Below are 25144 nucleotides of genomic sequence, written 5' to 3'. Positions count from 1 at the left end.
CTGTAATCAGCGCACTGATCTTCCAGTGGAGAAGCAGGGACCCCTTCGGCAGTAGCACTTCTCCCTTCCACATCACTAGAACATTCAGCACCTCGTGGTTATTGTACCTACTGTAGGATGCCTATAATTGCAACATTACATAAGAAAATGCTAATGCATTAAAACATGCAAATACTATGCGCTGTCTAGAGATATTCACTGCTCTTTGGACATTATTTTCATGGCTTTGCAATAATAAAAGAACAGTGAGAGCCAATGATTATGGAATTGTGTGACATGAACAGTATTTAAACAAAACTGTGAGGGACTCATTTCATAGCAAACAAATGGATTGTGTCTGAATATTTCTCACTTTATTCTAAATGAATGTTTATATGCATTAATATGTTACTAGAATATGATGAATACTCTGAATTTATTTTTAAAAGAAAAACAGAAAAAACACTATGCAACTGTTGCATACTTGGAAAGGTCACTAAGTATTCTAACTATTCTAAAACTTATAGTATAATTAAAAGAATCATACAAAATTAATTTATTTTAATTACCATTGATTACTTTTGAATTACATTCGACTTAAAGGCCACATATAGACACGAACTGTTTGACTTTACTGGCTAATACATGTAATTTATCATCTAACTTAAATAATAACCTAATTAATAACCTAATTTAAAAACGTTAACATAACACAGAGGAAAATGTTCCTGAGTAACGTGAATGTGCTGGAGTTGCAGGCGGATGTGCTCACCCTGCTTCCTTGAAGTTTTTTTTTAAATGTTCTCATCCGTTTCAGTGTACCGACAGTGAGGGAAACAGATTGAATTATAAGTCACAAAGGAGTACAATGGTATATTACAAAGGAGGACAGGAGTATATTTCAAAGGAGGACAGTGGTGTATTTCAAAGGATGACAGGGGTATATTTCAAAGGAGGACATGGGTATATTTCGAAGGAGGACAGGAGTATATTTCAAAGGAGGACATGGGTATATTTCAAAGGAGGACAGTGGTGTATTTCAAAGGCTGACAGGGGTATATTTCAAAGGAGGACATGGGTATATTTCAAAAGAGGACAGTGGTGTATTTCAAAGGCTGACAGGGGTATATTTCAAAGGAGGACAGGGATATATTTCAAAGGAGGACAGGGGTATATTTCAAAGGAGGACAGTGCTATATTTCAAAGGAGGACAGTTGTGACGTTCGTGGGTCAGCGAAGGACGAGACACAGAATCCTCTTTGGACTGACGTCACTTTGTTTATTTACAAAGATTGCGCAATAGCGCACGAGCAACATACAACTCTCACACACACAGCAACGTGTAAACTTAGACAACGACGAGCACAGGACACTGCGCGAGCGCACATTAAATAGACAGACCACATTAGCCCCACGTGATTACGAGACGATTCACAGGTGAGACAGATTATCACGCGACATAGCCCTCACCACCGGAGTTCCACAGACGCAGACAAAGCACGTGGACAACGTGTACACACGCCCAAAAGGGAGGGGCCGGGGTCCTCAACGTGACAGACGCCCCCTCCAAGGGCACTACCCGTCCCGGGGTGCCAACAGGACCGAGTGCCCCGAACCCACGACGATGGGCGGATCCGACGCGCTCAGTCCTGCGTCTGGGAGGTGACTGCCCTCGGTGAAGCGTCCACCACGGACCGCCTAGAACACCCTCCCTGGGAACACAGGGGAAAAGACGTTAGACAACGGCACGGTCACAAACACACAAACAGGCACGCTTACACACATAGACACAAACGGGAAGAGGGGGTTTGGTACACATACAGGTAGACTTACGAACACAGGCACACACACACACGAAACAGGCGCCAGGCTGCGCGCCAGAAGGAGAGCGATGAGGGGAGTGAGATCGGGAGCCACTGGTGCTGCAGGCGCTGCGATGGGCGGTGCTCCTCCTGCCCTTGCTGCAAACCCTCCACCGGGCGCAGCGCGGCTGGCGAACGCGCCAGGTGCAGCGCGGTTGGCCGACGCGCCAGGTGCAGCGCGGTTGGCCGACGCGCCAGGTGCAGCGCGGTTGGCCGACGCGCCAGGTGCAGCGCGGTTGGCCGACGCGCCAGGTGCAGCGCGGTTGGCCCCACCCCTCGGTGGGCCGTACGGGAATCCCTCCTCGCCCAGGGATCTCCCTCCGGACCTGGCAGTGGGAGTGGCTTCCTCCGCTTCCATCTCCTCCTCACTGCCACGGCTCCAGCTCATGGGCTGCCCCGAGCTGCCACCCCGGGAACAGTCCATGTCGCTGGCTGGGGAGCGCTCGGGGGATGAGCCCGCCTCTGGACTCCTCCTCCTCTTCACCGTCTCGACTGACAGTTCCGAGGGGGGAGGGCTCTCCTCCTCGGTAAAGGAGCCCTCGGACGGAGGGTAATCCCCGTTTTCCTCTTCCTCCCCACCGTCCTCCTCGGGGTAAGCAGAGCACTCCGACGGGGGGTACTCCTCCTCGCCATACTCTTGCTCCTCGCCTTCCTCCACGGTGGTAGAGGCACCTACGGGCGGAGGGAGGTAGTCCTCTTCCTCGGACTCCTCCTCCTCCTCCTCTTCCCCGTAGTCCACCGTGGAGGCGTCGTATAACGACGGAGGGTAAGCTTCCTCCTCGTCCTCTTGCTCCTCCTCCTCGCCTGAGGAATCCCCCTCCCCAAACTCACTCTCGGGGGTCCTTTCCACCCCGCAGAGCGCGAAGGAGCCTACCCGCAGGGGTGAGGGCTCCCTGGATGTAGAGGGGTTGTACTCCCTCCAAAGCCGCACCGCCTCCTGGCGGAGCTTCTCCGCCGCCTCGGGGTCGTGGTGCACCCGCGCCTGTCGCAGCAGGGACGCACAGACTGGGTCTGTCTCCAGCTGCTCCTGCGTGGGTCCGATCTTGTGGCGCGGGGAGGAGTCCCCCTCGAGCTCGCCCTTTGGTGTCGTCCCTGTCCCGTATAGCTCGGGGACATTAACCCGTATGGGCGAGAGCTCCCGTGGAGGCGCGGAGTGTCTCTCTTGCCACACCCGCGCCGCTGTCTTGCGGTACTCCTCCACCAACTCTGGTATGGAGGTCTCCCGAGCCGCGCAAAGTATGTAGGCGCACTCGGGGTCCTGCTTCAGCCGCGCCAGAGTTGGCGTAGAGTCGCGGCATGGGGGGGGGGAGGACGAAGCGAGGTGACGCCGCTTACTCGGGCAAGTTGCCTTCTTCGGCCGGGTTGCGTAGCCCGGCATGGTCCTGGTGTCTCTGGTCGGCTCGTCGTTCTGTGACGTTCGTGGGTCGGCGAAGGACGACACACAGAGTCCTCTTTGGACTGACGTCACTTTGTTTATTTACAAAGATTGCGCAATAGCGCACGAGCAACATACAACTCTCACACACACAGCAACGTGTAAACTTAGACAACGACGAGCACAGGACACTGCGCGAGCGCACATTAAATAGACAGACCACATTAGCCCCACGTGATTACGAGACGATTCACAGGTGAGACAGATTATCACGCGACATAGCCCTCACCACCGGAGTTCCACAGACGCAGACAAAGCACGTGGACTACGTATACACACGCCCAAAAGGGAGGGGCCGGGGTCCTCAACGTGACAACAGTGGTATATTTCAAAGGAGGACAAGGATATATTTCAATGGAGGACATGGGTAAATTTCAAAGGAGGACATGGGTATATTTCAAAGGATGACAGGGGTATATTTCAAAGGAGGACAGTGGTATATTTCAAAGGAGGACATGGGTATATTTCAAAGGAGGACAGGGATATATTACAAAGGAGGACAGTGGTATATTTTGAAGGAGGACAGGAGTATATTTCAAAGGAGGATGGGTATATTTCAAAGGAGGACAGTTGAATATTTCAAAGGAGGACAGGGGTATTTCAATGGAGGACATGGGTATATTTCAAAGGAGGACGGGGTATATTTCAAAGGAGGACATGGGTATATTTCAAAGGAGGACATGGGTATATTTCACAGGAGGACGGGGTATATTTCAAAGGAGGATAGTGGTATATTTCAAAGGAGGACAGTGGTATATTTCAAAGGATGACAGGGGTATATTTCAAAGGAGGACAGATATATTTCAAAGGAGGACAGTGGTATATTTCAAAGGAGGACAGGGGTATATTTCAAAGGAGGACAGGGATATATTTCAAAGGAGGACAGTGGTATATTTCAAAGGAGGACATGAGTATATTTCAAAGGAAGACATGGGTATATTTCAAAGGAGGACATGGGTATATTTCAAAGGAGGACAGTGGTATATTTCAAAGGAAGACATAGGTATATTTCAAAGGAGGACAGTTGAATATTTCAAAGGAGGACAGGGGTATATTTCAAAGGAGGACAGGGATATTTTTCAGTACTCTACATATTCACCTAAACATTAACATTATGGTCTTCATCTGTCCCAAAAAGGGTTTCTATGGGAACTACTTTTGACTTCTATGTCTAGCAACATAGAACCGTAACACAGGTTACAAACTCAGATTAGCCAGCCATTAAATATTGTATTGTTACAAAGTTTTATGATAACATCATTATTGACTATATACAATGCTCTATTATGACAAATATTTAATATATACAATGTTCTATGATGAAGTCATTATTTAATATATACAATGTTCTATGATGGTCATTATTTAATATATATATAATGTTCTATGATGAAGTCATTGTTTAATATGTACAATGTTCTATGATGATGTCATTGTTAATAAATACAATGTTCAATGATGAAGTGATTATTTAATTTGTGCAATGTTCTATGATGATGTAATTGTTTAATATATACAATGTCCTATGATGAAGTGATTATTTAATATATACAATGGTCTATGATGAGGTCATTGTTTAATATATACAATGTTCTATAATGAAGTGATTATTTAATATATAGAATGTTCTATGATGTAGTCATTTAATATATACAATGTCCTATGATGTCAATATTTAATATATACAATGTACTATGATGGTCATTATTTAATATATACAATGTACTATGATGGTCATTATTTAATATATACAATATATGATGATGTCATTGTTTAATATAAACAATGTTCTATGATGACATCATTATTTAATATATACAATGTTCTATTGTGACGGGTAGGGTGAGCGAAAATAAATGGAAGCGATCACGCCAAGTCTCAGGGAAATAGGATGGTTTAATATGTAAAGTGCGCAAACCAAAACCCGTGAACTGATCCGAATTAAGGATATAATAACCAGCAGTCAACTGGTACAAAGACAAGACATATATAGACGAACAAACGACCCTCAGGTGAGACGGATCGCGGGCTCCGCCCACCTGAGGGACGACGCCACACCCACAGGACAAGCTGCTGCTGTAGACGGGGGCGACCAGTAGGGGGCCGCCGTACCGTGACATCTATGATGAAGTGATTATTTAATATATGCAATGGTCTATGATGGTCATTTAATATATACAATGTTACATGATGATGTCATTGTTTAATATATACAATGTTCTATGATGAAGTGATTATTTAATATATACAATGTTTTATGAGGAAATAATTAAATATATACAATGTTCTATGATGATGTAATTATTTCAAATACTGTATACAATGTTCTATGATGAGGTCATTGTTTAATATATACAATGTTCTATGATGACGTCATTATTTAATATATGCAATATTCTATGATGAAGTCATTATTTAATATATACAATGTTCTATGATGATGTCATTGTTTAATATATACAATGTTCTATGATGATGTCATTATTTAATATATGCAATATTCTATGATGAAGTCATTATTTAATATATACAATGTTCTATGATGATGTCATTGTTTAATATATACAATGTTCTATAATGTGCTGTTACATATTATTTAATTGCCCTTCCTGGCTGTATGTTATAGCACTAAGCAACCTTAGCTATTTGATGTTTGTATTTTACTAGATAAACATGATAAGCATCAGACATAAACAACCACCCTCCTTAAAGAATTAGTACTGGTCCATCTGATAGGATATTAAAGTCCTGTAGTGGTCGAAGAAGACTGTAATCAGCAGTTCTCTGATCTTCAGTGTGTAACCCAAAACCACTTACTCACACGTCCTGAGCCACTTCTAGTGTCATCAAGAAACACCAGAGGTGTCACAAGATATGCTGCATGACAGCTTCATGACATTAACTACTGTTTTCCAAATTTGCAGGCATCCTTGTAATCATTTATTGTAATTAATAATTCTGGCAAATCTCTGTGTCTATTAGACAATTAAAAAGTTGAACTGCATACATGTGAAATCGAGTGTAGAGGAGAAATCAATTGTATACTGTAAATGAGAAATTGAGTGTATATTGTAAAACTGTATACATGAGAAATTGGGTGTATACCATAAAACTGCATACAGGAGAAATCGTGTTATACCGTAAAACTGTATACAGTATACAGTTGATTATTACTCCACCAAAAATCCATACAAAATGAAACTACTTTTAACTCTCTAACACACCTTCATGCTGCTTGTAGGTAGAGTGAAATCGCTCATCCCATAACTTTGTTTACAACGTGGCTTCTTATTGGACAGAGCTCCCTCTGTTTTCCTGTTTGTCTGGGTATTCGCTAAGCCATTGGCTAGTGACAGTGGCAGTCTGCAAGCAGAAAGTAGGCTCAGCATGGCAGACCCAAGGGCACAACATAGCAGGATTAGTGAAAGGAAAACAGAATAAGGCAGAAAGAAGGACAGATACAAGAAAAAAAGAGCAGAGAGAGAGAGAAAGACAGGGCTCTTGTCTTCACTGCACCCATCTGTTCTGAAGGTGCAGGTGGAGCTCTATTCTTGCATCTCTGCATGTGAGTGTGGAGTGTGTGTGTGTGTGTGTGTGTGTGTAGGGGGGAGCCGGGATCTAGGGGAGTGAGTATGTATGTGGTGGCGGGGGGACAGGGCAGAGGGAAGGAGTGAAGAGACAGGGTCTGGGGGAGTGTGTGTGTGTGTGTGTGTGTGTGTGTGTGTGTGTGTGTGTGTGTGTGGGGGGGGGGGGGGGGGGGGGGGGGGGTGTGATCTCTCCTGAAGGGGATAATGGGAGAACAGTGCATAGCAATGGCTGTCTTGTAGTGCCCTCCCTTCCCAATTAGCCAATCAGGAGCCAGATTTTCCTGGCAGAAGGACACATAAAAGAAGAACATTGCAGCAGAGTCACAGAAGGAGACTGCGAGGAGCTGGGAAACACACACACACACACACACGCACACACTTGCGCGTGCGCACATCGTCCGAGCCACAACACCCTCCCCTGGACACACCCTACCGGGGATCTCTTCTTCTCTTTTTTTTCCCATTCCGAACCATCGCCCACGCCGCGTGGAGAGAAATCTCTCTCTCTCATCATCATCATCATCATCGTCCAGAAGAAAACCCTTTTCTCCTCATTTTCTCTCGGTTTGAGGAAACCTACGATCACCGGGCTGAGAATCCCACCGAAGACACAGCTCTTTTTTCCTTTTTTCTTTTTTTTTTCTTTTGATTTCGGAAATTGAAATTTTGTTTATTTGAACCACATATCAACCAGGCCAGAGCATAGTAACCCTCCAGCTGGCCTGAAGACCTGTGGACCGAAGGACCTAGATCTCGCTCATCTTTGTACAAGAATGGTTACTGTACGTATTCCTTTTTTGTCTTGTTTGCAGGGGAGCTATTGTAGCAACACACACAAATTATTACAGCACCCTCCCATATTTCATTGTGTGTGGAGGACTTCTATATGGAGCAAGACATATTATTTGCAAATCTGACTTTACTGGTTTTTTTTTTTTATTCCAATATTACTGTTGAATCTGGCTTGTAGGCAACTGCATAATTCCAGAAATATAAATACAACATTAAGAAAATATAGCTTATATACATACTGACATTCCCCCAAATCGGATTGTGTAAACAAGATTAACGATCAGTTGAGGGTATTAGTAACGTGATACGGGGATGCGCAGTGGCTGGAGGCACTAAAGCTCGCTCCTTCGACGTTTTCTGTGGAGCATCGTTAACGGTGCCTCCTTCTGTCTTTTTGCGTATTTATCATCACGTATTTCAAATGCACATCTGATCGCACATTTTATGTTTTTGTTCATCATCACAACATTTGAGCAATTGTGCGATATGTCTCGGCGCGCGCGCTTCGGAATTCTGCAGAAATAGCGAAGGGTGCTGGAAAGGCAGAGAAGGGCGTTTGGGGCATCGAGGCCGCGTGCAGTTGTGCGACGATGGGGGCGTACTGCCTTTCTCTAACTGCCTTGCGCAGCAAAAGGATGCTCGAGACGAATTTCTGAGACAAAACATGATGCCTCGGAGGCTCAGAGCCCACAGAGAGCAAGGCAAAGAAAAGGGTCGAGTCATTCGGAGAGTGGGAGGGGGAGGGGAGATAGCCTATTACGCATCTTTTGGTTGGGACTGAACCAGGCAAGTCAAATAATCTTAAGGGTTCTCGTTACGACGCAGCTGAGCACATGACATGGAAATATCAAAGACTTCAATATTCCGAGTGACATTTAAAATGTAAAATATTTAAAATGAACTAGCTACAGGAATTCCCGCTTAAGTAATCATGATTTAATTAGAAATACAAAGGCAGTCCGGAGAGCATTTTGGGCGTGTCATCTTCGTTCAAAGTCTAGGCGATGGCACGCGCTGGCAGGTTGCGTGTCGGACTTCTCGAAAGTATGCAACATAAAACCTACATATTTACATTATAGCAGAGAAATCCTTAATACATTATCCACAGGTTATTGTCCGATACATTTACAACTTGTTTAACAGATCATATAGATTATATTTTAGACGTCAATTGAAGGCTTGTGTCAATTGAAGCTTTGGCATTTTCATCAAAAGATGAGACATCGAAACATGTTTGCGAAATTGTGTAGTCTATGCCTTGCTGAAAGATAATTACACGTGGCCTGCAAATGCCAACCAGCAGAAACTGCAGCACGCCACAACCGTAGGGCCTCACCTAAGCCCGCATCCGCGCGCCTCGCCTACAGATCAAGGATGCGCTCGAGGTCGTTATGTTTAGGATGACAGCTGACCTCACACAAAGGACGGCTCGTGCTATTAATATGTTTAGACCCCAATAGATTCTACGTCCCATATCACCAGTTTATTGTTTACAATCAAGTGCATTAGTCTCAATAAAGAAAACTTTGTGATTTTATATTTACGATGAACGAGGAAGTCGATAGCAGGCCTGCGCAGCGTCCCCCGCCCCTTCCACATGTTCCGCAGTCGTCCGCGAGCATTCCTCTACCGCAGTGCCAAGCAAATAAATCCGTTGAGTCAGATAACCTTCTCGACGCGCTTACACAAGTCCAAGGACAAAGACATAACAAATGACAAACAGTAAAATACCCAAATGTAAAGCTCGGAGTAACGCTCATATTGGTATATCTAAATGAGTAGGTTTGTTCATATCAAGGAAGAAACACAGGACTGGATTAGATCCAGTAGGCTGTCATCCCAGCAGGGTCATGGCCGCCTGCGTTAAGGTGTGTAACACAAACACTTTCATCCACATTTACGTCACAGTAGAAATAAATAATGAGTCAGTGGCGGGTTCAAAATGACGCCCGTAATGCATAAAGAAATACAAATTTCAATTATTACCTTATAGGGATATAAAGCATGCTCGTTGCCTAAACCTAAACAATAAAACCACAATAGAGGGTATTGTTTTTATAACGTGTTACAACAACAAAACAAAATGTATTATTATTATTATTATTATTATTATTATTATTATTATTATTATTGTTATTATTATTTTCGTCGTCATTATTGTTATTATTATTGTCGTTAATACTGCTACTACCGTTATTATTATTATTGTGTTGGAAGGAGAGAGACTAGAGGCAGTTGTGATGTTCATTGTTCGCGAAGAGTCCCGCAGCCTGTGGCCTCGACACAAAGCGCCACTGTTTACATTAATATTCATAGTGCTGCCATGGTCTCTGAGCGCGAGAAGAGGAGGAACGGGTGGCGCTTTTGTTTGGTTGTGTCAATACGTTTATTCAGCAAAAAGGCTCTTGGATTTATGAATGCCTACAGAGCACACATGTCCTCACGCAATCAAAGGGAGAGGGGATAACGATTTAAACGTTTCGGATAGCTGGGGTAAATTAAGAATCGAAGCCTTCGCTTTAAATGAAAATGCCTTAATTGCGATGAACCTAATAACCACACCGCGAGCGCCTAGGGTTGGTGGGATAATTTTAAAGCCTGTTTTGGACAGGGCAAATAGGCTGTCCCTGCGAAGGGGAAACCCTTTCAGTCGCCCCCAACTTCAGCACTCTGGATAGCGCCCAAACACGGTTTTAACACCCCATGTAATGCCTCTACACGAACGTTCGCGTTTTCGATTTTTTAATTATAATTTTTAAAAGTCATTATTTACACCTAAACAGAAAAGGCAGGCGTTTGTGTAAAATCGTCAAGTTTCCTGATAAATTATACTTTCCCCTCAAACCAAAACGAACCCAATTGTTTTATACACCTAATAGTTTCAAAGCTGAAGAGCGGATTTATCCGTTAGGCGTTTGCTCGTGAATGCTGGAGATTTGACTTGTGTCCTGTATCTTTACAGCTGCCGTTGTGATCCTCTAAGCTGCAGCGAGAGTGTGCCTAATGTTCTTTGTTTAGGATAATCCTGTAATCTATGATACTGACACGGCCTGTTGACAACCTGACATTTACATTTTCAGTCCGGAGACCAAACACTTACATTTTTTTAAATACGAGGAATAAAAGTATCGTCACTATGGGGCATTTTCATGTATTCCCTGTCTTTATAAGAACAAACCAACGCTCATTATTAAACATATTATTTAAAAACTATTATTCGTGGAGGCATTGAAAAATAACATACAACTGTTTTATTAAAGTCAAATTGGTGTTTGCTGATCTCGCGAGACTTTGCGAAGAAGCACAATTCTTTTCAGAAAATGGCTTCCTCGCAGTACAAGGACATTAAGTAAATGACGTGCTGCAGCGGTTCACACGGCGCTCTTTGGCGGCAGTTTTGAACGATTGTGTACATTTGGTTTCACTTTATCTTTATCTTTATCTTTATAACCAGTGACTCTAATGAGACGAAATGGCGCATTTATATTCTATGAAAAGAGGCAAACCAGCACATAGTAAAGATGAAGTAAATATATATATTTTTTTGCAAAACAGAGTTCTATGAATAAATGTTGGTAACAAGTAAATATGCCTCAGGTCATATTTCTTGATATAACGACATAGATTTCACAACTAAACAATTAACTCTTAAAAAAACTCCTAACAACAACATTTAGTTCCATCAAATTTTTGGTTACAATTAATGTTTTCATTTAAAACATTTTCAGTCTGTCGGTCTACAATTTTACATTACATGCTCTCACACACACTCACAAGCCCTGAACATGAATAGCTATGCCTGGTTGTTTGCAGTGCTGCTATAACAGCAGGAACATTACAGCAGCCCTGTTTTGCCTGTCTGAGATTGGGATTGGGATTAGGATTGTGAAAGAATGTGCCAACTAGGTTGTATGAGTCAGAGAAGTAGTCAGTAAGGGACCATCTGGCTGCATGGATGGCCTCAGATTGTTTTGCATGCAAGTCTGGGCCCGTGCCTACATGTGCAAGCCTGATGCAGAGTGTTAAATGATGGAAAATCCTCCAGGTCACTTGAAGTAGGGAAGCAGAGGCCAGGATAAGAGAAGCCAGCGCAAGGTGAGTGTGAGGCAGGCGTCCTCCGCGTAACAGCCCACGGTGCCACCGTGACGCACCCGTCATCCGGCGTCGCCGTGGTTTCGGCCCTCGCCACTGAACTTCCTGCTCGCCTGGAAGCTTTGCCAAGCGGTGCAGCGTCTCGTCAGCCGTGTGTGTGTGAGTCACGGACTTGGGGACCAAACACTCTCCTCCTCCTCCTCATCTCCGTTATGTAACGGTTGGTGTTGGTGGGGAAGGGTGTTCAGGGTGTGGGGGGCTTGGTTCAGTCCTGACACGGTGGCAGGCCGTGCTCCACCTGCCTGCCGTGCTCCACCTGCCTGCCGTGCTCCATCTGCCTGCTCGTGTTTGGTGTTGGCGTTGTGCATTATCAACATCTTAGGACATATTCTGAATCTTTATGTCATGGGGAAAATGGACATGTGGAGGATAGAAGGATCGATTTTTCACTTGCACTGTTTTGCTAGTCAGTGTCAGTTTGCCTGTGATCTACATTTTGCTCAGCACAGAAGGGTTATTTAATTTACTAACAAAGGAAAGTGATATTACACTGACAGAGACCATTCTAAATTGCTTTCCTCTTGGTGAACACACACACATACACACACACACGCATATTAAAACATACACACATACATCACGCACACATACACGCGCTGCTAAAAGTGAGCCAAAGCCAGGCGATAGCAACAGTCGTCAAGCTACTGTTACCTGGGCAACCTGGTTAGAGGTAAGGCTCAAGTCAAGAAGACATGATTTCACAGGAGGGTGAAACCAGGGGACTGGGATTAGTGTCAGATCCACGACGAAGAGGAGGAGGACGAGCAGGGACCACAACTAGCAGACAAACGCTTCCTCTACAAACACATACTGGCAGTTTTATACAGGAATACCAATGGTAAAATGGATTTTAGTGAAATCAGCTGTTCAACAGTGACATTTCTTATTAAAGTCCCAGATCAGAGACGCAGCATTAATTGGGTGTGAGTGCTTCCTCGTCCCACCCCTGGGGTTATTCTGTGAACAAGACCGTGCTCTTCCTCAGCTGAGGCTGACTAATACTCTTACGCACACAATAACACTCAAACGCTCAAACACTCAAACACTCAAACACCACTGACTTACAGCTGCTCACAACACTGGAACAAATGCAGATTCAAAACACATACAAAATTTTTAGAGGATTTAACTTAAGTCCTCAAATGAAATGTTGCTAATATGTATCATACAGTAGGCACATTCAGTAAAAACATAAATACAAAAAGTAAAGATATGAAAGTTGTCATTAGCAGTGATGCCGGTAACGCGTTACTTATTAACGCGTTACTGTAGTCGGACTACTTTTTTCAGTAACGAGTAGTCTAACGCAACTACTATTTAAAAACTAGTAGTCAGATTAAAGTTACTTATCTAAAACATTGTGCGTTACTATTTCTGCATTTCGGGGGAACGTAGGTTATATTTACTCATTCTTATTTTTTGGCTACATGTTTCTTACGCGGTTATGTCATCCTGCTGTGCGACGCCAAAGTCAGACGTGAACAATATGGAAGGAGAGAAGTTCGCCTTTAGCAGCTGGAAATACAGGCATTATTTTGATTTTATTTCGGCTAAGGATGACAACATTAAGGTCCGTTGTACACTCTGTGCTGGCGACAGAGTGCTGTCTACCTTCAAAAACAACGTCAAATCTGAAGAAAAACAGGGGGGGGGGGGGGTGGCGAACGTAAATTGTTATCGGGGGCGGGGTGTAAAATGGACTAAATTCAGTATCGCGATCTATCGGTCGCCGGTGATTGGCGCCAGAGCGAGTAACTCATTGAATCATAGATGTGGATCGGAGGTAAATAAACTAGATTTTTTTTCGACGTGAGATATCGGAAGTGTGGCGTGAGAGCGTGTGAAGACGGTCAAATGCGTGTGTCTCACGCTCAATGCGTGAGAGTTGGCAACCCTGTAAGTGGGCGGAGTTGAACAGAAAGACTGTCTTATTTATTTTTTATTTAAAAAACATGTAAGCCTATTTCAAGAAAAAGTTTACAAATGCCAGTGTCATTTTTGATGTTCCGGTTAAAATACATGTCAATAAAGTGAGTATTGGCAGAACTAGTCATTTTCATGTTATAGGGGCGGGGGATCAGCCTCTGCTGAAAGTAACTAAAAGTAATCTAACTTAGTTACTTTTAAAAGCAAGTAGTCAGTAACTTAACTGAGTTACTTTTTAAAGAAGTAGTCAGTAGTCAGTAGTCGGATTACTGTTTCAAAGTAACTATGGCAACACTGGTCATTAGTGAAGTAGATGGTAATGAAAATAACCCAGAGAAGAGTCACCACTGTCCAGCTGACATCTGTGCTTTGAAAATAACCCATAGGCCAAATTAGTCCACAGCAACAGATCACACACACACACACACACACACACACACACACAATCAATCATGGCACACATCCTCACACTTTTCTCAAATGTTCCAGTCTAATTTATGCATATTTTTGGTTTGCATGGTCATGCTGCGTGTCAGCCCATCTTCCTCCATTAGGGCGGCGCCAAACTGCAGATCTAACATTGAGCCTGTAGAGAGCACAAACACAACACAGATACAGCAGAGACAGCATGGAGACAGTGCAGAGATGGTACAGAGACAGCGCAGAGACAGCAGAGAGACAGCGCAGAGACAGAGACAGCACAGCAGAGCTGGGAGGATGGGCTTTGACCCCATGCACTGCTGAACCATTCAGACACACTGACTTTCCACCAGGCCATAAGGGGACACAGGAGTGGTTCGGAAACAGCCTCTCTAAACACAGTGGCATACAGCCTCTCTAAACACAGTGGCATACAGCCTCTCTAAACACAGTGGCATACAGCCTCTCTAAACACAGTGGCAAACAGCCTCTCTAAACACAGTGGCATACAGCCTCTCTAAACACAGTGGCATACAGCCTCTCTAAACACAGTGGCATACAGCCTCTCTAAACACAGTGGCATACAGCCTCTCTAAACACAGTGGCATACAGCCTCTCTAAACACAGTGGCATACAGCCTCTCTAAACACAGTGGCATACAGCCTCTCTAAACACAGTGGCATACAGCCTCTCTAAACACAGTGGCATACAGCCTCTCTAAACACAGTGGCATACAGCCTCTCTAAACACAGTGGCATACAGCCTCTCTAAACACAGTGGCATACAGCCTCTCTAAACACAGTGGCATACAGCCTCTCTAAACACAGTGGCATACAGCCTCTCTAAACACAGTGGCATACAGCCTCTCTAAACACAGTGGCATACAGCCTCTCTAAACACAGTGGCATACAGCCTCTCTAAACACAGTGGCATACAGCCTCTCTAAACACAGTGGCATACAGCCTCTCTAAACACAGTGGCATACAGCCTCTCTAAACACAGTGGCATACAGCCTCTCTAAACACAGTGGCATACAGCCTCTCTAAACACAGTGGCATACAGCCTCTCTAAACACAGTGGCATACAGCCTCTCTAAACACAGTGGCATACAGCCTCTCTAAACACAGTGGCATACAGCCTCTCTAAACACAGTGGCATACAGCCTCTCTAAACACAGTGGCATACAGCCTCTCTAAACACAGTGGCATACAGCCTCTCTAAACACAGTGGCATACAGCCTCTCTAAACACAGTGGCATACAGCCTCTCTAAACACAGTGGCATACAGCCTCTCTAAACACAGTGGCATACAGCCTCTCTAAACACAGTGGCATACAGCCTCTCTAAACACAGTGGCATACAGCCTCTCTAAACACAGTGGCATACAGCCTCTCTAAACACAGTGGCATACAGCCTCTCTAAACACAGTGGCATACAGCCTCTCTAAACACAGTGGCATACAGCCTCTCTAAACACAGTGGCATACAGCCTCTCTAAACACAGTGGCATACAGCCTCTCTAAACACAGTGGCATACAGCCTCTCTAAACACAGTGGCATACAGCCTCTCTAAACACAGTGGCATACAGCCTCTCTAAACACAGTGGCATACAGCCTCTCTAAACACAGTGGCATACAGCCTCTCTAAACACAGTGGCATACAGCCTCTCTAAACACAGTGGCATACAGCCTCTCTAAACACAGTGGCATACAGCCTCTCTAAACACAGTGGCATACAGCCTCTCTAAACACAGTGGCATACAGCCTCTCTAAACACAGTGGCATACAGCCTCTCTAAACACAGTGGCATACAGCCTCTCTAAACACAGTGGCATACAGCCTCTCTAAACACAGTGGCATACAGCCTCTCTAAACACAGTGGCATACAGCCTCTCTAAACACAGTGGCATACAGCCTCTCTAAACACAGTGGCATACAGCCTCTCTAAACACAGTGGCATACAGCCTCTCTAAACACAGTGGCATACAGCCTCTCTAAACACAGTGGCATACAGCCTCTCTAAACACAGTGGCATACAGCCTCTCTAAACACAGTGGCATACAGCCTCTCTAAACACAGTGGCATACAGCCTCTCTAAACACAGTGGCATACAGCCTCTCTAAACACAGTGGCATACAGCCTCTCTAAACACAGTGGCATACAGCCTCTCTAAACACAGTGGCATACAGCCTCTCTAAACACAGTGGCATACAGCCTCTCTAAACACAGTGGCATACAGCCTCTCTAAACACAGTGGCATACAGCCTCTCTAAACACAGTGGCATACAGCCTCTCTAAACACAGTGGCATACAGCCTCTCTAAACACAGTGGCATACAGCCTCTCTAAACACAGTGGCATACAGCCTCTCTAAACACAGTGGCATACAGCCTCTCTAAACACAGTGGCATACAGCCTCTCTAAACACAGTGGCATACAGCCTCTCTAAACACAGTGGCATACAGCCTCTCTAAACACAGTGGCATACAGCCTCTCTAAACACAGTGGCATACAGCCTCTCTAAACACAGTGGCATACAGCCTCTCTAAACACAGTGGCATACAGCCTCTCTAAACACAGTGGCATACAGCCTCTCTAAACACAGTGGCATACAGCCTCTCTAAACACAGTGGCATACAGCCTCTCTAAACACAGTGGCATACAGCCTCTCTAAACACAGTGGCATACAGCCTCTCTAAACACAGTGGCATACAGCCTCTCTAAACACAGTGGCATACAGCCTCTCTAAACACAGTGGCATACAGCCTCTCTAAACACAGTGGCATACAGCCTCTCTAAACACAGTGGCATACAGCCTCTCTAAACACAGTGGCATACAGCCTCTCTAAACACAGTGGCATACAGCCTCTCTAAACACAGTGGCATACAGCCTCTCTAAACACAGTGGCATACAGCCTCTCTAAACACAGTGGCATACAGCCTCTCTAAACACAGTGGCATACAGCCTCTCTAAACACAGTGGCATACAGCCTCTCTAAACACAGTGGCATACAGCCTCTCTAAACACAGTGGCATACAGCCTCTCTAAACACAGTGGCATACAGCCTCTCTAAACACAGTGGCATACAGCCTCTCTAAACACAGTGGCATACAGCCTCTCTAAACACAGTGGCATACAGCCTCTCTAAACACAGTGGCATACAGCCTCTCTAAACACAGTGGCATACAGCCTCTCTAAACACAGTGGCGTGCCTCACTGACACAAAGGCCAATCCCGCCCACGCGGTCACACGCACAGGAAAGACTTACCATGTGTTCCCTTCACAGATAATCAGCACCATGGAAACTCAGGTGTCCAATGGTCCGAGTGGAACCAGCATGTCCAACGGCCCCGTCATCAGTACCAACGGTGCCACAGACGACAGCAAGACTAACCTGATCGTCAACTACCTGCCTCAGAACATGACCCAGGAGGAGTTCAAGAGTCTGTTCGGGAGCATCGGCGAGATCGAGTCCTGCAAGCTGGTCAGAGATAAGATCACAGGTCACGCCCCCTCCTCCACCTGCACAGAGAATAGAGCCCGGTGATGTCACAGCACGCGTGTGTGCACACATGTTGGCCTCTGACTGACTGTTTCGGTCATACCACAGGTCAGAGTCTGGGCTACGGCTTCGTAAACTACGTCGACCCCAATGACGCTGACAAAGCCATCAACACTCTCAACGGTCTCAAACTGCAGACAAAAACAATCAAGGTGAGAGAGTGTGGCGCTCCTGAATAACCCCCCGCCAAGGGGCAAGAAGCAAAGAAAAAGAGGAAGGGGGAGACAGACGGGACGGAGGGAACGGGGGGGGGGGTGGGTGGAGGAACAACAGAGACTGAAGAAAGGAGAGGCGGAGGAGGGGGAGAGGAGAACACAGAGGGGAGAGAGGAAGAGAGAGGGATACAGAGGGAGAGAGAGGACTATGGGAGAGAGAGGAAGAGAGAGGGATGCGGGAGAGAGGGAGGGCTACAGAGGGGGAGAGAGAGGCGAGAGCAGAGGTCATAAAGCAAAGGGGTCTGTGTGCAGAGGTGATTGTGATGGAAATGTAATTAGGGGGTGCAGTGTAGGGCATTGGGGTGGGGGCAGCAGAGAGACCCATCTGCCTCCAATCTTGGCTAATTAGGGTCTCCTTTGTCCCCAAATTCAGTTGGGGATGGGTGGGCGTGATTTCAACTGGGGTTTAGGAAGAAAGAGAGATTAGACCATGCAGCCTGCTAACCCCACCTGATCAAAGCAGATCAAAGATTGTGACCAAACGCAGACTGGGGAAGGTTTACAGACGCCCCCTGGCACAACAGTGAGGAGGAACAGGGCACTGAGAAAAAGGGCGTGAATGTAACCGTCGGTTATTTCTCCCGTTTCCATCTACGTGATATCACGACTTGTATGTGTCAACGCGTCGACGTGATGTAAATAACAACAGGAGTAGACGTGCGTCCAAGCTCAGCAGGATCGGTGTTGCGCACGCTGTCTCCTCACAGCTGTTAATGCTCCTCATATCGCCAGCCGTGTTGTTTCTCTTCTCCACGTCTCTTCCTGGCATTCAGCATCCCAGCACCTCCTGCACCCAAATCCTTAAACCCAGAAAATGTCATATTTTCCATGTCAATAAGGCATTGTGGGAGAGGGGCGGGGGCGGGGGCGGGGAGGGGGCGGGGCAGTGTGGGGAGCAGAATGCCAGTGACAGGATTAGAGGCCATATGGGCTGCAGGCACCATCTGTAGTGTGGGAGAGATAGGGAGAGGGTTAATTATAGGGCAGCAGCCAGCCTTCCAACACAACACCCAGCCCCACCCCAGAAACACCGCCCAGGCCCAGTCTCACACACACACACACACACACACACACACACACACATACACACACACACACACATACACACACACACACACACACACACACACACCCACCCAACAATAACCCGTGTCCCCCAACAATACAGCTGCTTAGTTATACCCACTCCCACTCACACCCCCATAATGTGCACACACACACACACACACACACACTAGAAGTAATCAGAAACTCTACATCACAGCTTCACTAAAATCAAAATGGACATGATAGAAGATGTCATGTGTTAAACAAAAACAAGCTACTACTTGAAAGGAAAACCTTTCCTCAAACAAACAACACATGGACATGTAGGAGAGGTACGAATGAGGAAGTGTGTGTTCGCGGCATTGGTCACTGGGCTGAGCGTTTGTGAGTTGTGTGTGTGTTTGCCCGTTGTGTGTGTGTTTGTGCGTTGTGTGTGTGTTTGTGCATTGTGTGTGTTTGTGCGTTGTGTTTGTGTGTTTGCGAGTTGTCAGGGACGCTCTGTGTCTTACACGTTGTTTACTTGGCTTGCTGGTTGCCAGGGGAGCAGTTTTCCCCCAAGAAAAAAGACAAAGAAACACACACACCCCCTTACAATGATGCCATCAATCACTATCATATACATTCCCTTACAAATTCATAAATAAACATATTTCATGAAGAAATTGAGTTTTATTTTAGGAGCTAGATCAGTGCAGACAATCACTAGGTGAGGAAGTATACCAAGAAAAATATTTAAACGTCAAAACAAATCTGAGGCCCTGGAGCGTCCTCTCCAGTGCCTGAGGTGCTCGACGGCGGGCCCGTGATCCCGAGCAGCAGGGACGCGCTCCCATTAGAGCTCCTCCAACGGCCAGACTTCAGATGGAGGGGGCGTGTGTGTGGAGGCGTGGGGGCCGCAGGGGTGTGGTGCCACACACGGGGGCCCCGGGATCAGGAGGCAGCGTGGGGGACGAGGGGGGTGCGTTCGGGGCACGTGGGAGGGTGCCAGGCTGGGAGACGGTGCGGATGAAAGGGAAGGAAGGCGAGTGGGCGTCTGCGTCTCGCTGGCGCCGTCGGGGGGGTGGCGTATGTAGCGGAGAGGCCGAGGAGCCTTAACAGCTGAAGAGTGTACATCAGATTACACTCCAGACGCTGGGAACTGTGTGTGTGCGTGCGTGTGTGTGTGTGTGTGTTTAACGGGTTATTTACCGTGCTGGTGTGCTAGGTGTCCTACGCCAGACCCAGCTCGGCGTCTATCCGCGACGCTAACCTGTACGTGAGCGGCCTGCCCAAGACCATGAGTCAGAAGGACATGGAGCAGTTGTTCTCCCAGTACGGACGTATCATCACCTCACGCATCCTGGTGGACCAGGTCACAGGTACAGCCTCTCCCTCCCCGCGCTGCCCTAGCAGGACGCAGCGCTCCACAGCGCCTCCCGCTGGCAGCCCTGGGGACCCGCTGCTCTGGACACGTCAGGTCTGTCAGCTGCGACACACCTGGTGCAGCCGCTTAGCTGGTGAATCTTTTATGGTGTGGACCAAGCTTGCTGGGACAGAGTGACCGTGCAGAGCAGTGGGTCACCATGACAGGGCTCCGACACTGTGGTATAATCGTATGAAATTATGAACATGATTAATGATGAACGAAATCTAGTGGAGATCACTTTTAGTTTAGATTTCAATGTCTAGTCAAGAGTCAAGAGGATTTTTAATGTCACTGCAATTGTGTGTACAGTCAGTGCACATCCATATGTAGCTTATACATGCACGTTAAATGAAACGCTTGTTGTCAGGTGCTGTTGTTACTGTTATATCAGCTGTACACACACTGTAAAATGAAATAATGTTCATCCAGTACCATTATGCAACCCCAAATAAGAACATAATGATAAACAGCAAATAAGATTGTGACCTTTTTTCAGGGAAAATGTTAATTAACCTTTAAAACTATATTAATGTAACTATAAAACACAGCAGGAATGCAGCAGTGCTCTGTCGGAGGTGTGAAGAGGTGGTGTGAGTGTGGATATGGCGTGTGAGTGGAGATGTTGCGTGAGTGGGCCGTGTGCTGACCTGGTTCTGGTTGATTCCGGAGCAGGCCTATCCAGAGGGGTGGGCTTCATCCGCTTCGACAAGAGGAACGAGGCTGAGGAGGCCATCAAGGGCTTGAACGGCCAGAAGCCCCTGGGGGCAGCAGAGCCCATCACGGTCAAGTTCGCCAACAACCCCAGCCAGAAGACGGGCCAGGCGCTGCTGACCCAGCTGTACCAGACGGCCCGCCGCTACACTGGACCCCTGCACCACCAGACCCAGCGTTTCAGGTACTGCCTCCATCCACCAACCTCCACCCTGTGCCGGCCTGTACTTACCAGTACCACTGCAGCAGACGTACGTCTCTAGAGGGAGAGACCAACACGGGGCTCAGAGGCGACGCGCTAATACTCACTACCACACGCCATGGTCCATCATAAAGGTTGTCTTAGAAACAGACTCAATAAGTACAGTAAGATACATTCATGTGCATCAATCACACAAAGATGCAGTACTCCGGTGCAGTACTCCGAGTCCATCATTTGAGGGCGCTCTAAGCACTGCATCCGGGGGCTAGAAGAGTTCTCCTTGCTGATTGGTGGAGACCAAGACTGATGTAGAGCTCCCTCTAGTGGGTGCATGAGCTGCATGATAAATGAAAACCCTGTTGTCTGTTTGTCGGTTCGTGCCACTAATGTCTACACCTCCTTCATTCTCCCTCTTGCATTGCAGACTCGACAATTTACTAAACGCCACCTACGGAGTCAAGAGGTAAATTCCAAAAAATAAAAATAAACCAAAAAAAAAAAAAAACCCCAGAACAACAACAAATAAACAAAGGCTTTTTTTAAGCATCCATGCCTAAAACAACCTCAAACAAAGTGCCCGGAATAGCCCCTGCTGACATACCCTTACAACCAGAAATGCCAAATGCACTTCCATAGTCAGTGCAAGCCAACAAACGTTAGCAGTTCAGAGCAGATCGCAGAGCAGCAGGACATTCTGGTCTTGCTCAACCTTTTCGTTCTTTTGGTTCATTACTTGATTGAACTGATTTGTATGTATTTATTTCTTGAACTAACATTTTGGTTTCAGTTTCAGTTGCTTTAATGTCCTTTTTTTCCACCAGCATGGACATACCAGATTCCGTTTGCGTCTCTTCTGTTCGCTCCAGTTTTTTGTGTTGATTCAGTTCATGTTTTGCTTTCATTCCTCTCTAGGTTTCTGTGTTTTGCTCAATATTGTGAGATTTCTGTTGGAGGTTGTGATTCCTGTGTCCTATTTCTACAGAGACTTTGGTCACCAGGGAATATGACTAAAATACGCAGAGAATGTGGGTTAATGTGCATTGAAGAACTGAGCTGTTTGCTGTTCTTTTCCGCCGTTCCTAGTGCGGGCAGGTCCGAAACCTGCAGCCCTGCCCGTGTGATTTAAGGCTGTGGAGAAGGAGGGTCCGGCCGGTGGGCCCTCAGTCAGAGGCTCTCAGTCAGCAGGGGCGTGTTCCTGTGCGTGTGTGTTTGAAGGCAGTGCGTGGCGTGCGGTGTGGAACTTCAGAATGACACCCATGGTAGCTCTCCATCTCTCTTCCATAGATTCTCCCCCATCACCATCGATAGCATGACTAGTCTGGCGGGGGTCAACCTGACCGGCCCCACCGGGGCAGGCTGGTGCATCTTCGTCTACAACCTGTCCCCCGAGGCTGACGAGAGCGTCCTCTGGCAGCTGTTCGGGCCATTCGGAGCCGTCACCAACGTCAAGGTGATCCGCGACTTCACCACCAACAAGTGTAAGGGCTTCGGGTTCGTCACCATGACCAACTACGACGAGGCTGCCATGGCTATTGCGAGCCTAAACGGTTATCGCCTGGGTGACCGTGTGCTGCAGGTCTCCTTCAAGACCAGCAAGCAGCACAAGGCATGAGGTGGAGGGGCCAGGGCCTGGTCACTACCACTCCTCAGCCTGCAGGAGGAGCTGACGAGCTCCCTGCACATTCACTCTACATGGGCATGGACTGAGTCTCTCTGACACTCATTCAATACACACACACACACACATTATATACACATACACCCCCAACACACCCGTGCATTTAGTCAGAGTTAAAAAAAAAAACACCAAACAGTTTTTTTTTTGTCTTCTCTTTACAAAACATGCTAGTCCTTCCCTACATTTGCCTGGATTGAATTGGTGGGTAACTGGTGTGTGGGGGGGTGGGGTGGGGGTTGAGAGGGAGAACGTTTTAATGAATGTGACAGAGAATGTGTACTGAGCGCTTTGATTTAATTCAGGCAAATTACAAGAACTGATGAACAAAAATTATCAAAAGAAAAAAAAATGTGCAATTGTCCAGCTCTCGTGGCCCATTAGCGCCCCCTGCTGCCACGGAGCAGACGGAGTCAGTTTTTTTACACTTGGGCATTTTGAATCAGTGATTTTTTTAGATCTAAGAAAAAAAAAGAATTAAAAAACAGTGTTCTCTTATATATATTATGATATAACTATATATTCAATATTTAAGGTGGTTCTAATAGCCAAGTATGTAAGCATTTTGTAGAACTTTGATTACAGTTTCCTGGCTTCACATAAGGTTGCAGTCTGTACCACCCCAGTGAAGATCTGACATAACAGCCAATGAGTAACGTGTGATGGCAGACACAGTGCCAGAAGATACTGTGACACCATAGTCACCTCACCATCCTGAGACAAGCCAGTCAACACACACACACACACGTACACACACTAGCCAAGATTTTTTCAATCACATCAAAATTTACCCTGAATTTGTACACTGTCACTTTTTTATGGTTTAAAACTGATTCCACCTCACCCAGCTCTCTATGCCACTTTTGGCAGTGTTCCCATGGTGATGATGTTTGTGTAATTTCCTTTTGAAAAGGCTAAGGGTTTACAAAGCTCTTGTTTAGATACCACGCTGTACAAGCTAAATCCAAAACACCTACCAGGGGCCACTTACGATGAGGCTGTAAGCGTTCCCTATAGCCGACACAGATTCTAGAAATGCAGGGTCCATATGACACTGTTTTTAAAGAATGCCAAACAGACGATCGAAGATATCTTAGACCGGCGTTGTGAGTTGGAAAAGCCGAGGTTAGCTAGTGTGTGTTAGCACAGCACCTCCTCACCTCTGGCCGATTGGTGCAATGTCTTCTCATTGGTCGAGTCGAGAGGCTTGGAGCATCTGACGTGAAAGACCACCACAGGCAGGCAGGCAACCATACACTAGGACTTTCCATTCTTACACTTGTTTTAAGACAAAGTCACTCAATCAATGACAGTATCATGCCATTTGACCCTTTGACCCACTGAATAATTAATACCACTTTAAAAAGACGCAACGGTACCCAGTTTCTTGCCTGAAGTCCTAAGAAAACCTTAAAAATGTAAAAACAAACCAAACGTGACAGATAAGGAGTAAAAACGTGCTCAAATCAAATGACGTGTTTTTCTAAATAACGCTGTGTTAGCCAAAGAGGACAATGATCTCTTTGAGAAAAAAAGGATTACGTTAGAGATGAATATATTTTTATATCTACAGAAAAAAAACAAAATCTTGTGCAACGTTTTTACAGATTCTTAAGTGTGGAAAACTTTGGAACACAGCGCATGACTTTTCTGTCCTGCGGATTCTGTTCAGAGGGCCTAACAGGCAAAGATGGCGACTCAGAGAGGTTCCGGTGGAACCAGTACATGATCAAAAATACACACGAAAAAGTGCACAAACTTGCACTGCAAATGAATGAGCAGACATAAAAATGTACACATAAGAATTAAACAAAGAAAGTTTCTCTAACGTTGCATCAAGCGCTCCTTCCACGGTAGTGTGGTGAGTACTCATTGCATCACTGGAGACACCACCAAGGAGCTGCAATCCCCTCCAGAACGCTGCAGAATGCCAAACATTACTGCGGAATATTTCTGTCTGAGCAGTCTGTCTCCATCTGGTAGTTTAGGGTGAAGTCTAATCTTTAAAATCGGCTAAATCCACTATAGTCATACACCACAGTGCCAACCTTAACTGTAAACACAATAGCAACATAACATAAAACACAGCATATCCTCACATCCAAGGCACATACAGTGTGTTCTGCGTATTTACCACCTTTTTTTACTTTTAGATGCATCAAAATTGATTTTAAA

The 25144-nt window shown here is 45.9% G+C and overlaps 1 protein-coding gene across 7 annotated transcripts; it reads left to right on the top strand.

Moving 5' to 3' along the window:
• The first annotated feature begins 7203 nt into the window (after positions 1–7203).
• Positions 7204–24660, top strand: elavl3 (ELAV like neuron-specific RNA binding protein 3). Of its 7 annotated transcripts, none has more exons than XM_076994051.1 (7): positions 7204–7645; positions 17439–17655; positions 17763–17866; positions 20181–20334; positions 21054–21276; positions 21719–21757; positions 22579–24660. In XM_076994051.1, exons 1-7 carry the CDS (start codon positions 7637–7639, stop codon positions 22904–22906), a joined length of 1074 nt encoding a protein of 357 aa, XP_076850166.1. In that variant the 5' UTR covers positions 7204–7636; the 3' UTR covers positions 22907–24660. The 7 variants fall into 7 exon arrangements, with proteins under 7 accessions (XP_076850166.1, XP_076850164.1, XP_076850165.1 ...); XM_076994049.1 differs by having other exon boundaries at positions 22558–24660; XM_076994050.1 differs by having other exon boundaries at positions 21051–21276.
• The last annotated feature ends 484 nt before the right edge of the window (positions 24661–25144 follow it).

This window comes from Brachyhypopomus gauderio, unplaced genomic scaffold (genome assembly GCF_052324685.1).
Source record: "Brachyhypopomus gauderio isolate BG-103 unplaced genomic scaffold, BGAUD_0.2 sc132, whole genome shotgun sequence".
Lineage (NCBI taxonomy): Eukaryota > Metazoa > Chordata > Actinopteri > Gymnotiformes > Hypopomidae > Brachyhypopomus > Brachyhypopomus gauderio.
This window is presented reverse-complemented; position numbering and strand designations above follow the sequence as displayed.

Coding starts and splice junctions, on each gene's coding strand:
- elavl3 (XM_076994048.1), top strand. Junction 17,867..20,180: donor TGCAGACAAAAACAATCAAG/GTGAGAGAGTGT, acceptor CTGGTGTGCTAG/GTGTCCTACGCCAGACCCAG. Junction 21,277..21,718: donor CACCAGACCCAGCGTTTCAG/GTACTGCCTCCA, acceptor CTTGCATTGCAG/ACTCGACAATTTACTAAACG.